Raw genomic sequence first — 14,380 nt, forward strand, 5'->3', positions numbered from 1 at the left:
GCACCAAACTCTTTTTAATTGTCCTACTTTTCTTTGCCAAGTCATTTTTGTATGTGAAGATGGTTCCAGAAGAATTATCCGTGGGATATTTTCAGGACATTTGGATTTCCAGGGAAAAGTTTACGGACAAAATGCCTGGGAACCACGAGAAATAAGTCTCAGACAATAATTCAATGATTGAGACTCATTTTTCATTAGAACGTCAATCATTCTGTTAGTGAAGATTCTCTTTTGCACTAACAATCTTGGAAAATTACCTTCTAGAATTGGACATTTTCCTAAGTACCAAGATTTCCTATACTTTTGTATTCATTTTATTGATTTGAATCCTGACACTCTCACTACCGATTATCACAGCTTAGATACCAATACAGTTAAAAAAAACTCCTATCTTGCCCATGAGAAGCTTTTGGTACAGAGCTCTGAACTTGGGGCCTCCTCCAAGCCCACGCTCCGACGCTTAGATCGTACTAAAACACCATAGATTTTGTTGCATACACTGCTTAGATACCAATATAATGGCATTTCAGCTGTGCTACCAGTTTCCGGTTTCCAGCCGCTAGCATCGCTACCGCGTACTGGATCCCAAAAATAAATCGTGTTTCCATAACTGTATTGGTATCTAAGCTGTGACCGATTATAGACTAATGAAGATTCTTTCTCGCTAGTAATAAACTTACTCCTTTTTTTACAGATTGATCCAGATCGTTGTCCTCAGTATATTTCACTAATGCATATAATCAGTCTTGTAATTTTTGTATATGCATTATATTCACTTTAACGGTGAAGCATAACTTTTCTTCTTACTTAGAATTTGCTTAGTGATATTACACATTGTGCAAAAATCTCGGCCTATTCTAGGGTTAGCCGACAAACCCTTGTAATTTCTATTGCTATGTTAGGCACTCTAGGTTATATTTCACCTATATTTAGGTTATGCTAGGCGTCACATTGCTAGTGCCTTTAATATTCAATGGAGTGCAAGCATTCAATACTAAAGAATAATATCCTTGACGATGACACGCTTAACTCTTTTTCAATACTAAATTAAGTAAACCCTAAGATCCAACATATTATGTTTTGGTGACTTTAAAAACCAGATTTTGCCGGATTATAAAGGTCCACATGAACCAAAACAAGCCACGCAAGATGTATCTGTAAATATTGAACCATGATAAATTTTTTCAACAAAAAAATGTTTTTATTAAGAAAAACAAGTTTAAGAAAAAATTTAAAATGTTTTTAAAATTTTTAACAAGTACCATTGAGTAGCCCCCAAATGACACATTGCCTATTACGCAGCATCTAAAGAAATCCTGAAGTAAACAAGCCCTGCCCTCGTAGGTTTTTTAAACAATCAAAGGAAAAACACTCTATTACGTAACAAGCCCATGCATCTCTTAGAAAACATCCCTAATTACATAACATGCACCTGCATCTTACTTTGAGGGGTTTGTCGTTAAACTTCACTTTCATCTTAAATCATTGAAGGAAGAAAGGAGTAGTGGATGTGGGCCTTTTAGAATTTGTTGAGGGTATACTACTGGTTGAGTGTATTTAAATATTAAAATTAAATTAAAATTGAGGTTGGGGGTAATTTGTTCTTTTTGTGTTTTTTTCAATGAAAATATCAGGATCTTCATTGAAAATACCGAAATATAATTTTTTTTTAATCTGTAAGGGAGCCAAAGATCTAGGGGTGAAGCAAGTGACAAACATTTCCCCTCTAAATTAGCACCACTATTATGAACCAAGTATTCATGAGAAATAAGTAGAAGGAGAAACGCAAGACAATATAAGGAGGCAAGGGTTAGCAAGCAATAGTGATGGTAGCGACGGCAATTATCAAACAGTTTGTGGTAACGAACTCTAGTAAGGAGCGACCTGGCTCAATAATAACCAAAAGTCTAAAAATGGAATTTTGATACCAATAGCTACATCAAAAGAATCGAATTTTAATGCTGATTTTAAATATATAAGTCTCATCAAGTTTAATTTTACCCATCAAAAGTTACAAGCCTGAGAAAATTTGCTTTATTTTAGAAAATAGGGGGAAACAACCCCTAAAAATCATAGAATCTTAACGAAAATCACATCATCAGATTCAGCGTATTAGAGAACCCCACTGTAGAAGTTTCAAGCTCCTATCTACAAAAATGTGGAAATTTGTATTTTTTGCCAGAATGCAGATCACGGATGCGTGTTTATTTGTTTGTTTGTTTTTGTTTTATTTTTTCCCAGGGGTGATCGTATCGACCCAGTGGTCCGAGAATCTTGCGAGAGGGCTCATTCTAACGGAAATGAAAAGGTCTAGTGCCCTTTTTAAGTGACCAAAAAATTGGAGGGCACCTAGGCCCCCTCCCACGCTAATTATTTTCCCGAAGTAACCGGATCAAAATTCAGAGATAGCCATTTTATTCAACGTAGTCAAAAAGCCTTATAACTATGTTTTTAGGGACCTTACTCCCCCACAGTCCCCGTGGGAGGGCCCACAAGTTACAAACTTTGACCAGTGCTTACTTACGTTTTCTTGGGGATTTTTAGTTTGAGGGGAGGGGGTTAAGAAGAGGGGGATATGTTGGGGGAACTTTCCATGGAGGAATTTGTCATGGGGGAAGAAAAGTTTCATGAAGGGAGAGCAGGATTTTCTAGCATTATTAAAAAAAAACAATGAAAAAATAGATATGAAAAAGTTTTTTTTCAACTGAAAGTAAGGAGAAGCATTAAAACTTAAAATGAACAGAAATTATTACGTGTAGGATGGGCTCACCTCCTCCTAATACCTCGTTCTTTACGCTAAATAATGTTTAGTAATTTCAACTATTTATTCAACGGCTTTTGTGATTCAGGGGTCATTCTTAAGAAATTGGGACAAAATTTAAGCTTTAGTGTAAAAAGCGAGGTACTGACGAGGGGTAAATCCCTTCATATACGTAATAAAAACTTGAGAATACAGAAGTTCGTTACGTAAGCTAATTTGTAAGTTACGTATATCTTTTACTAATAAACATTCGTAAAAAATTAAAAGTTCTATTTTGCCTTTTTAAGTAACCAAAAAATCGGAGGGCAACTAGGCCTCCTCCTCCGCTCTTTTTTTCAAAATCACTCGATCAAAACTATGAGAAAGCCAATCAGCCAAAAAAATAAATATGCCAATTTCGTTTTAATTATTCATCTGCGGAGAGCCAAAATCAAAACATGGATTGATTCAAAAACGTTCAGAAATTAAATAAAAAAAAAAAAGTTTTTTTATCGGGAAGTAAGGAGCGACATTAAAACTTAAAACGAACAGAAATTACTGCTTCCTCATCAACGCCCCGCTCTTTACGCTAAAGTTTTTTACTGTTTTAAAATGTAGAATTAAGAGAAAGAGTCAAAATTTAGCGTAAAGAGCGGGGTGTTGATGAGGAAGCAGCCATTTTATACACGAAGTAATTTCTGTTTGTTTTAAGTTTTATTGTCGCTCCTTACTTCCCGTTAAAAAAACTTTTTTTTAATTTAATATTATATTTAGAAACAGAATTACATGAGGAACAGAAGGATATTAGTCTTTACCGTGCTACACTAGAATGTTGCCAGTTTCAAACTCGAAGAATTATTGCAACCACTTGAACCTTTAAATTAAGTTTAAAATTTTAAATGAAATTAAATTAACCTGCTTCAACTTAAATTAGCGTAAAACTGTTAGTGCAAATAGTGAATAGAATTTTAAATTAGCACTTAACAAAGCATTTTATATTATGCAAAATTTTTTAAGTTACGAATCGTAGGACTGCGGACAAAAGTAAAAAAAAAAAAATGCACTGGTGTAATATTCTTTAAAAAATATTAATTAACGGACTCCTTTTTCGATACCTGGTGGAAAGAGCGTATTCACGATTTTTGTCCTTGGGGATGGTCTTACAAAAAAGGGCATTTAGAATTTGTTAGTATGCATTTTTGTTGCGTTTTTACGATTTGGTCAATTGTTGGTTTCAACTGTTGGAGGGGCTCCAACACGTTATTTCCCCCATGATATGGCCTTGGCTGGCGGGCATTTTAAGCAATGTCCAGACGCTGAACATTTTTTTGATTAAGCCTAAAACTGAACATGTTGATCTAGGTTTTAAACCACTATCTAAAATAGCATCTTACGATCTAATACGTGCAATAATTGCGTCTGTCTTGTAATGGCTTAAATTTCAACAAGGCTGAATATAGTTTTAGCCAAAATTACCTATTTTCTTTGTGGTTTTATGTTTTCTTTATTTCGTCCCAGTTAATTCAATGTACCAGAACGAAATGCACGAAAAATACATAATTTGGGGGGAGGGGTTAAAGTATAGCGAAACTTAAGTCTAATTTGTTAACTAAAATTTTTTGCACCTTATGAAATAGGAATTGTTTTGTGAATTTGTTTCCTTTAGAATAACCCTAATTCGAGGATTGTACCCATTAATAATGCAATATCCAGGTTTTATACATTACTTAAGCAGTTTTAGATGTTTAAATATTTAAGGTAAGGCATAATCTTGTTAGCAAAGCGATGAAGCGAAGCAAGAAGCGATGTGGCTCAACAACAACCGAGAATCTCAGGCATTTTTTTGTTAATATCGATATTAAAACAGTGAAACAATGAAATATCACGTTCTTCCTTATAGTCCCATCTCACTGTTTTAACTTTACTGTAGAGCCCAAAAAGTAAGACTGATGTGCCAAAAATGGAAAGATAAACATTTTTAAAAGGACATCTCTGCAGTTCACCTCCCTTCCTGCTCCAAAAGAAAATATTCTGACTTTGGACCCGTGACGAGAGTTTGAACCCGTGACGACCACAAAATTAAATAAAGCACTACAAAGGCCCTGTTTTTTCATGAATACAAGTAATTTTGATACTATCTTTTAAAGTGACTCGAAAATAAAGAATTGATTTTAGATCGTAAAAAACGTAATTAACTCTAGAAGCAAAAACAAAACTCATAATTGATTTTCCTGAATAGACAACAATATAACCACAACCGTTTTTTTTAATAGCGTTAAAAAAAGGGTATATTAAAAGGGTTGACTTATTAATCTGATTCCAAATAAATAATATTCATTATATTTAGTGCTACCAATCAAAAGCCACGAGCCTTAAAAAATTTGCCTGATTTTCAAAAAATGAGGGAAATATCCCCCTAAAATTCAAAAAATCTTAATGTGAATCACACCATTAGATTCAACGTATCAGGAAGCCCTACTGTAGGGGTTTCAAGTACCTACATGCAATAATGTTGAATTCTGTATTTTTTTTGCCAGAAGAAAGATCTCGGATGTGTGTTCATTTGTTTTTTCCCAGGGATAATCGCATCGAACCTATCAAGAAGGGTTGATAACTATCCCATTGAGCTATGATACGAAGCATCTTAGATTGTCCTATCTCATTAGACCATTTTATATCTTAGATTATTGTTAGATCTAAGATTATCTTATTTTAGAGTACCTGATAACGGTGCGATAACTATCCCGTTGAGCCGCTAAAAAGAAAGATCCCGTTGAAAAGGAAAGATCTCGAATGCTTGTTCATTTGTTTTTTTTTCAGGGATAATCGTATCGAACCTATCAGCAAGGGCTGATAACTATCCGATTCAGCTATGATACAAAATATTTAAGATTACCTTAGATTGATCTTGGATTATCTTATCTCATTAGGTTATTTTATATCTTGGATTCTCATTAGATCTCAGATTATCTTACCTCAGAGTATCTTATTTAGTATTTATATCTTTTTTCAGGGCTGATTTACAAGTATTTAAGGTGATGCGGTACCTTAAAGAATCACCCTAGCTCGTCCATTATACACTTTTTTACTCTGTTTGGCTAAATTACTTAGCATTGATTTGAGGGTCTTTGAAATATTATGTAGAGCTTGGCTAAGAGATCCGAATAAGCGTCAACAAACTAAAAGCCAACACCCGCTTTCTCAAAAATCTTAGGAAAAACCATTAAATTTCCTGCGTTTTGTCTAAGATTACATAAAAAAACTAGTTTTTTTTAAGTGAAACTAAGGAGCGACATTAAAACTTAAAACGAACAGAAATTACTCCGTATATGAAATGGGTTGTCCCCTCCGCAATCCCTCGCTCTTTACGCTAAAGCTTTTAATTGTTTTAAAAAGCAGAATTGTGGCAAAGAGTCAAACTTTAGCGTAAAGAGCGAGGGATTGCGGAGGGGACAACCCATTTCATATACAGAGTAATTTCTGTTCGTTTTAAGTTTTAATGTCGCTCCTTACTTTCAGTTAAAAAAACTAGTTTATTAATGCCATTTCTGAACGTTTTTCGATTAATGCATGTTTGATTTTGGCTCTCCAGGCATAAATTGTTAAAATGAAACTTTCATATTAATTCCTTTTTTGGCTAAATGGCTTTCTCTTAGTTTTGATCAGACGATTTTTAGAAATAAGGGGTGGGGAAAGCCTATTTGCCCTGCAATTTTTCGGTTACATAAAAAGGCAACTATAAATTTTAATTTTTAACGAATGTTTTTGTTGGTAAAAAATATACGTAACTTAAGAATTAGCTTACATAACAAACTTTTATATTCTTAAATTTTTATTATGTATATGAGGGGGTTTGTCCCCTCATTAATACCTCGCTCTTTACACTAAATCTTAAGTTTTGTCCCAATTCTTTAAGAATGACCACTGAATCCGAATGGCCGTAGAATAAATAGTTGAAATTACTAATAATACTATAGCATAAAGAGCGAGGTATTAATCTCCTCCTAAATACCTCGCTCTTTATGCTGAAGGATTTTTAGAATCCTTCATATGCGTAATAATCTCTGTTCGTTTTAAGTTTCAATGCTACTCCTTACTTTAAATTGAAAAAGAACTTTTCCATGTTTATTTTTTCTTTGTTTTTTATAGTAATTTTAGAAAATCCTGCACCCTTTTCATTGAATTTCTGTTCCCCCATGACATATTTCTCCAAGGAAAGATCCTCCCACATAGCTTCCTCCCCTCAACCCCACCCCCAAAACCAAAAAATCCCCTGAAAACGCTGTACACTTCCTAATAACCACTATTATATGTAAACACTGGCCGAAGTTTGTAACTTGCAGCCCCTCTCCCAGGGACTGTGGGGGAGTAAGTCATTCCCAAAGACATAGTTATTAAGGTTTTTGACTATGCGGAACAAAATGGCTATCTCAAAATTTTGATCCGTTGACTTTGGAGAAAAATGAGCGTGGGAGGGGGCCTAGGTGCAATCCAATTTTTTGGTCGCTTAAAAAGGGCACTAGAACTTTTCATTTCCGTTAGAATGAGCCCTCTTGCGACATTCTAGGACGACTTGGTCGATACGATGACCCCTGGGAAAAAACAAACAAATAAACACGCACCCAAGATTTGTCTTCTGGCAAAAAATAGGAAATTCCACATTTTTGTAGATAGGAGCTTGAAACCTCTACAATAGGGTTCGCTGGTACGCTGAATCTGATGGTGTAATTTTCGTTAAGATTCTATGACTTTTAGGGGTCGTTTTCCCCTATTTTAAAAATAAGGCAAATTTTCTCTGGCTCGTAACTTTTGATGTGTAAGACTAAACTTGATTAAACTTATATATTTAAAATCAGCATTAAAATGCGATTCTTTTGATGTAGCTATTGATCCCATTTTTTAGAGTTTTGGTTGCTATTGAGCCGGGTCGCTCCTTACTACAGTTCGTTACCACGAACTGTTTGATAGAGATATTCAGTTTTAATGAAAAATTAAAAGTTTTTAAAAAAAAAAAGTTTTAATGTATCAGAAAGTGTGAATTTTTCAGACTTTCTGATGATATATCAGAAACACAGTGGATTTTTTTTTTTTTTTAATTTGGGAAAGAGCAGGAAAGGCAGGAAAGAGCCTAGGAATGTTCTACCATACATTAACACGGATTCCATTATCCACACTTTTCTTTATAGTCTTCAAAAAAGTACAATTCTCACAGGATGACCAGGTTCTCTATGTATACAACATAATGGACACGTGTAAAACATTTTTTTCAATGTTGACTGTCTCACTTCCACAAAAAAAAACTGACTCGCGATCAACAAAATTAATATTCTTTGCTGTATCTTGATATCTTTTTTCAGGGTTGATTTACTAGCTCTTTGAGTTGATGCGGTACCTAAAGAATCACTCTAACTTGTCCATTATAAACGTTTTTACTCTGATGCGGTACGAATCACTCTAACTAATCACTCTAAAAATCACTCTTACTTGTCCATTATAAACGTTTTTACTCTGATGCGGTACGAATCACTCTAACTAATCACTCTAAAAATCACTCTAACTTGTCCATTATAAACGTTTTTACTCTGATGCAGTAAGAATCACTCTAACTAATCACTCTAACTTGTCCATTATAAACGTTTTTACTCTGATGCGGTACAAATCACTACTAATCACTCTAAGAATGACTCTAACTTGTCCATTATAAACGGTTTTACTCTGATGCAGTAAGAATCACTCTAACTAATCACTCTAAATTGTTCATTATAAACGTTTTTACTCTGAGGCGGTACGAATCACTCCAACTAATCACTCTAAGAATCACTCTAACTTGTCCATTATAAACGGTTTTACTCTGATGCAGTAAGAATCACTCTAACTAATCACTCTAACTTGACAATTATAAACGTTTTTACTGTGATGCGGTGCGAATCACTCTAACTAATCACTCTAACTTGTCCATTATAACGTTTTTACTCTGATGCAGTAGGAATCACTCTAACTAATCACTCAAACTTGTCCATTATAAATATTTTTACTCTGATGCGGTACGAATCACTCTAACTAATCACTCTAAGAATCACTATAACTTGTCCATTATAAACGTTTTTACTCTGATGCAGTAAGAATCACTCTAACTAATCACTCAAACTTGTCCATTATAAACGTTTTTACTCTGATACGGTAAGAATCAATCTAACTAATCACTCTAAGAATCACTCTAACTAAACATTTTTACTCTGATGCAGTAAGAATCACTCTAACTAATCACTCTAACTTGTCCATTATAAACATTTTTACTCTGATGCGGTACGAATCACTCTAACTAATCACTCTAAGAATCACTCTAACTTGTCCATTATAAATGTTTTTACTCTGATGCGTTGATGCGGTACCTTAAAGAATCACTCTAACTTGTCCATTATAAACGTTTTTACTCTGTGTGGCCAAACTTCTTAGCACTTATTTGAAGGTATTTGCCGTATTTTGTAAGGCTTGGCTAAGAGATCCGAATAAGCGTCAAAAACTAAAAGCCATCACCCATTTTCCCAAAAATTTTAGGGAAACAATTCAGTTTCCTTCGTTTCGTCTAAGATATTCAGTTTTAATGAAATATATATCATAAGACAGTGTCACTTTTTTTTTTCTTAAACGTAGCGGATTTTTTCAAGTTTAGAAAAGGGCAGTACCTACGAATATTCTACCATACCTGCTTGCGAAACGCTAAAAATCAGTTAAAATTCATTAACATTTCAATAATTTAGTTGCTTTGGGAGTTTTCTGTGGTGATGCCTACTTCGATTGACAAACTCGCAGACAAAGGGCAGTAAATTTTCACTATCTTTTCTGTCAAATCTGACAGTTAAATAACAAATTGTTGCCAGCTTTTAATGATAACTGGGAGAATCTGCTAACGCATACTTTTCGTTGAGATGGCCAAGCTGTTTGTAAGGCTCACAAAAGGATTTTTAAGGTATTACATCGCTTTAATTTTGATTATACAAAGTGAGGTTCAGAAAAGGGCAATACCTAAGAATGTTCTACTTATACCTGCAAAACGCTAAAATCAGTTCAAAAGCATTACCATGAATGATTTGGTCCTTTGGGAGTTCCTCTTGGTGATACTCGCTTTGATTGATAAACTTGCTGACATAAGAGCAGTAAAATTTCATTGTCTTTTCAGTCAAATCTGAAAGTCAGACCACAAATTATCACCAGCTTTCAGTAAGCTAGTCTCTTGGGAGAATCTGCTTATGGAACCCTTGTCGTTCAGACGATCAGCTGACAGTAAGGCTTGCAAAATGACTTTTAGGATATTTTGTCACTTTAATTAAAGCAACTTTATTATTTCCAATATTTCCTTCCATATAATACGACTTTAAGATGTGTACGAATCACTGCTAAAGCTTTAAATAATTTCTAAATTATTGACTCACCTATTTTTCGACAGAATCAAGTTAGTGCTGTGAGGTAGAGCCAACTTCTCAGCTAATCAGTTGCAAAAGATCGTCCTTTTCGGCCAACTGTGTAAGGCGAAACGAAAAGCAGGTTGTCTCCGAACTTAGTGGGAAGAGGTCGTAAGGAAGAACTAAATGGAGACTGGAACTTTTGGGAGGGTTTAAGGAGGGAACGAGCGTAGCTGTGTTGGCCTCAGGCAGCTTCGTTCTGTTGTGATTTGTTAGTAGAAGTGTGATATAGACTATTTGTTATATATTTTTTTCTGGCCATTTGCATTTCAGATGTTCAGATTTTCTTATTATATCTTTTTCATCTTATAAAGAGCTGACCCAAGTCCCCACAGTAATTTTTTAATCCCATGATTTTTTAATGTAAATAATACGAATTTAAGGTTTAAAGTTTAAGCAGAAGACTGGTACGTAAATATTGACAATTTATTCGGAAAAAAACTGGAAAAAATATCCGTTAATTCGGAAAAAATGGAAAAAGTGAAGTATTTTTAACTTACGAACGGTTGATCAGATCTTAATGTAATTTGATGTTTGGAAGGATATCATGCCTCAAAACTGTTATTTTAAATCCCGACCGGATCTGGTGACACTGGAGGGAGTTGGGAGGGGGGAACCTAAAACTTGGAAAACACTTAGAGGGGAGTTATCAGGATGAAACTTGGTGGGAAAAATAAACACAAGTCTTAGATGCATGATTGACATAACCGAAACAGATCCGCTCTCTTTGGGGTATTTTGGGGGGGGGGGTAATTCTGAAAAATTAGAAACAGTGATGTATTTCTAACTTACGAACGGGTGATCGGATCGCAATGAGATTTGATATTTAGAAGGATATCGTGTCTCAAAGCTCTTATTTTAAATCCCGACCAGATCTGGTGACATTGGGGGGACTTTGGGGTGGGGGAATCTTAAATCATGGAAAACAATTAGATTGGAGGGATCAGGACGAAAATTGATGGGAAAAATAAGCAGAAGTCTTAGATACTTGATTTAAATAATTGGAAGGGATCCACTCTATTAGGGGGGGGGGGTAAATTCTGAAAAATAAGAAAAAATAAAGTATTTTTAACTTACGAAGGAGTGATCGGATCTTCATGAAACTTCATGTTTAGAAGGACCTCGTAACTCAGATCTCTTATTTTTAATCTCAACCGGATCAAGCGTAATTGGGGGGGGGGCAGTTGGGGGGACCGGAAATCTTAGAAAATACTTAAAGTGGTGAGATCAGGCGGAAACTGGATGGGAAGAATAAAAACCTATCTAAGATACGTGACTGACATAACCGGACCGGATCTGCTCTCTTTGGTGGAGTTGGGGGGAGGGTAATTTTGAAAATTGAGGGATTTGTAACTTACGAAAGGGTGACCAGATCTTAATGAAATTTGATATTTAGAAGGATCTTGTGCTTTAAAGTTCTAATTTTAAATTACGACCAGATCCTGTGACGTTGGGGGAGATGGAGGGGGAAACTGGAATTCTTGGAAAACGTGAAAATTGGGGTATTTTTATCTTACGAATAGGTGGTTAAGTTATTAGAATAGGTTACTAAAGTAGGAATTTTCAACTTACGAAGGAGTGATCGGATGTTCATGAAACTTCATATTTAGAAGGAACTCGTAACTCAGATCTCTTATTTTAAATCTCAACCGGATCAAGCGTAATTGGGGGGCAGTTTGGGGGACCGGAAATCTTAGAAAAGGCTTAAAGCGGTGAGACCAGGATGAAACTGGATGGGAAGCAAAGAAACCTGTCTAAGGTACGTGACAGACACAACCGGACCGGATCTGCTCTCTTTGGTGGAGTTGGGGGGAGGGTAATTTTGAAAATTGAGGGATTTGTAACTTACGAAAGGGTGACCAGATCTTAATGAAATTTGATATTTAGAAGGATCTTGTGCTTTAAAGTTCTAATTTTAAATTACGACCAGATCCTGTGACGTTGGGGGAGATGGAGGGGGAAACTGGAATTCTTGGAAAACGTGAAAATTGGGGTATTTTTATCTTACGAATAGGTGGTTAAGTTATTAGAATAGGTTACTAAAGTAGGAATTTTCAACTTACGAAGGAGTGATCGGATCTTCATGAAACTTCATATTTAGAAGGAACTCGTAACTCAGATCTGTTATTTTAAATCTCAACCGGATCAAGCGTAATTGGGGGGGGGGCAGTTTGGGGGACCGGAAATCTTAGAAAATGCTTAAAGCGGTGAGACCAGGATGAAACTGGATGAGAAGAAAAGAAACCTGTCTAAGGTACTTGACAGACATAACCGGACCGGATCTGCTCTCTTTGGTGGAGTTGGGGGGGGGGGGTAATTTTGAAAATTGAGGTATTTGTAACTTACGAAAGGGTGACCAGATCTTAATGAGATTTGATATTTAGAAGGATCTTGTGCTTTAAAGCTCTAATTTTAAATCCCGACCAGATCCTGTTACATTGGGGGGAGATGGAGGGGGAAACCGGAATTCTTGGAAAACGTGAAAATTGGGGTATTTTTATCTTACGAATAAGTGATCGGATCTTAAGGAAATTTGATATTTAGAAGGAATTCATGTCTCAGAGCTCTTATTTCAAATCCTGACCGGATCTTTTGACATTGGGGGCAGTTGGAGGGGGAAATCTTGGAAAACACTTGGAGTGGAGGAATCGGGATGAAGCTTGGTGGATAGAATAAGCAAATGTCATTGAACGTGATTGACAGAATCGTACTGGATTCGCTCTCTTTGGGGGAGTTTGGGGAGGGGTTCAGTGATTTGGCGAGTTTGGTGCTTCTGGACGTGCTAGGACGATAAAAATTGGTAGGCGTGTCAGGGAGCTGCACAATTTGACTTGATAAAGTCGTTTTCTTAGATTCGACCATCTGGGGGGCTAAAGGGAGAGGAAAATTTAGAAAAAATAGGTATTTATAACTTACGAGTGTTTGATTGGATCTTAATGAATTTTGATATTTAGAAGGACATCGTGACTCAGAGCTCTTATTTTAAATCCTCAACGGCATTAAGCCTCTTATTTTCCTTTTTAAATCAATCTATTGATTCATAGAATTTTGTTAGAGCTCATACCATATGATCTCTTGGCCCTTAGCTCTTCTTGCCTCGTCACAAGTGCCATATGAGCTCCTAACTCTTGTTTGATTTGGGTATGGGAATTGCTCGTATATAGGGTTAGATACCTTAAGCTGAAAACAATGAATAATGCTTGAATAGGGTGAGCAAAGTTATGCTTTGTTTGTCTGGTGCCGAACACCTGGTGCCACAGCACAGATAATTCTAGATGTAACTCCAGGCTTCATCAATCCTCATGACTACATCTCTAGAACTCTTGTTTCAGTCAAACTTTACTATTGTCACACCAACTCTAAATCCCTTTAAACATCAAAATGTATTTGAACAAAAACTTTAACCATATGTCAAATTTGACAAATTATAAAACGCTGTCATACTCAGCGATTATGTACTTCAATTTTCGTATCGCTGCTTCAATGTCTTGTCTTGACAAGTCAACATGCGTAGTTATGCGCATACGTGTTGGAGTCATTCCAATGCAACGCACCACAATCCTGTCCTTTAATTCTTCAGATTCCTTTTCCGTTATCTGTAAAATAAATTATAAAATTCCTCTGAAATAATTTAAACAAATACCGTGATCCAGTTCTTAGCAAATCAATGAGCTAAGATCTTAAACTTACTGACTGAAATCGATTTTACCGAAAATCTGTAGTCTGTGATCTTACTTCTTAGACCTTTTTTTTGCAAACATCTTTCTTCATTTATCCCCTAATTATTGGTCTAAAGATGCCGATGAGACTGTCATCAAAGTTCTATCTTTATTTTTCTATAATACAGAAATATTTATTTTTGGCAAAAATCATTGAGCTGTTGGATCTCTTCACTTTGGTTATATATATATATATATATATATATATATATATATATATATATATATATATATATATATATATATATATATATATATATATATATATATATATATATATATATATATAATCTGACCAGAAGGAAGTAACATCTTAGATTAAGATCTTAGCTCTTTGAATAGTCAAAAACAGGCTTTGTGCTCAGTGAGATTCTCGTACTTACAACCCTCCCCCCCCCGCATCCCCGCTCAAAAAATTTCTCAGCATTTGCACTGAAAGACTTTCTGTATTAAAATTA

At 35.3% G+C, this 14,380-nt stretch overlaps 2 protein-coding genes across 5 annotated transcripts in view; one reads left to right on the plus strand and one right to left on the minus strand.

Moving 5' to 3' along the window:
* Positions 1-14,380, plus strand: part of LOC136039222 (period circadian protein-like) — a 569,811-nt gene that overhangs the window by 222,044 nt on the left and 333,387 nt on the right. The gene's annotated exons all lie outside the window — the stretch shown is intronic.
* Positions 13,568-14,380, minus strand: part of LOC136039219 (uncharacterized) — a 140,525-nt gene continuing 139,712 nt past the window's right edge. Inside the window, exon 9 of the mRNA XM_065722751.1 lies at positions 13,568-13,799. Within this exon, the coding sequence (XP_065578823.1) occupies positions 13,629-13,799 (171 nt within the window). The 3' untranslated portion in view covers positions 13,568-13,628. The remainder of the gene's footprint in view (positions 13,800-14,380) is intronic.

The sequence above is a fragment of the Artemia franciscana genome, chromosome 19, assembly GCF_032884065.1.
Source record: "Artemia franciscana chromosome 19, ASM3288406v1, whole genome shotgun sequence".
In the NCBI taxonomy this organism is placed as follows: Eukaryota; Metazoa; Arthropoda; class Branchiopoda; order Anostraca; family Artemiidae; genus Artemia; species Artemia franciscana.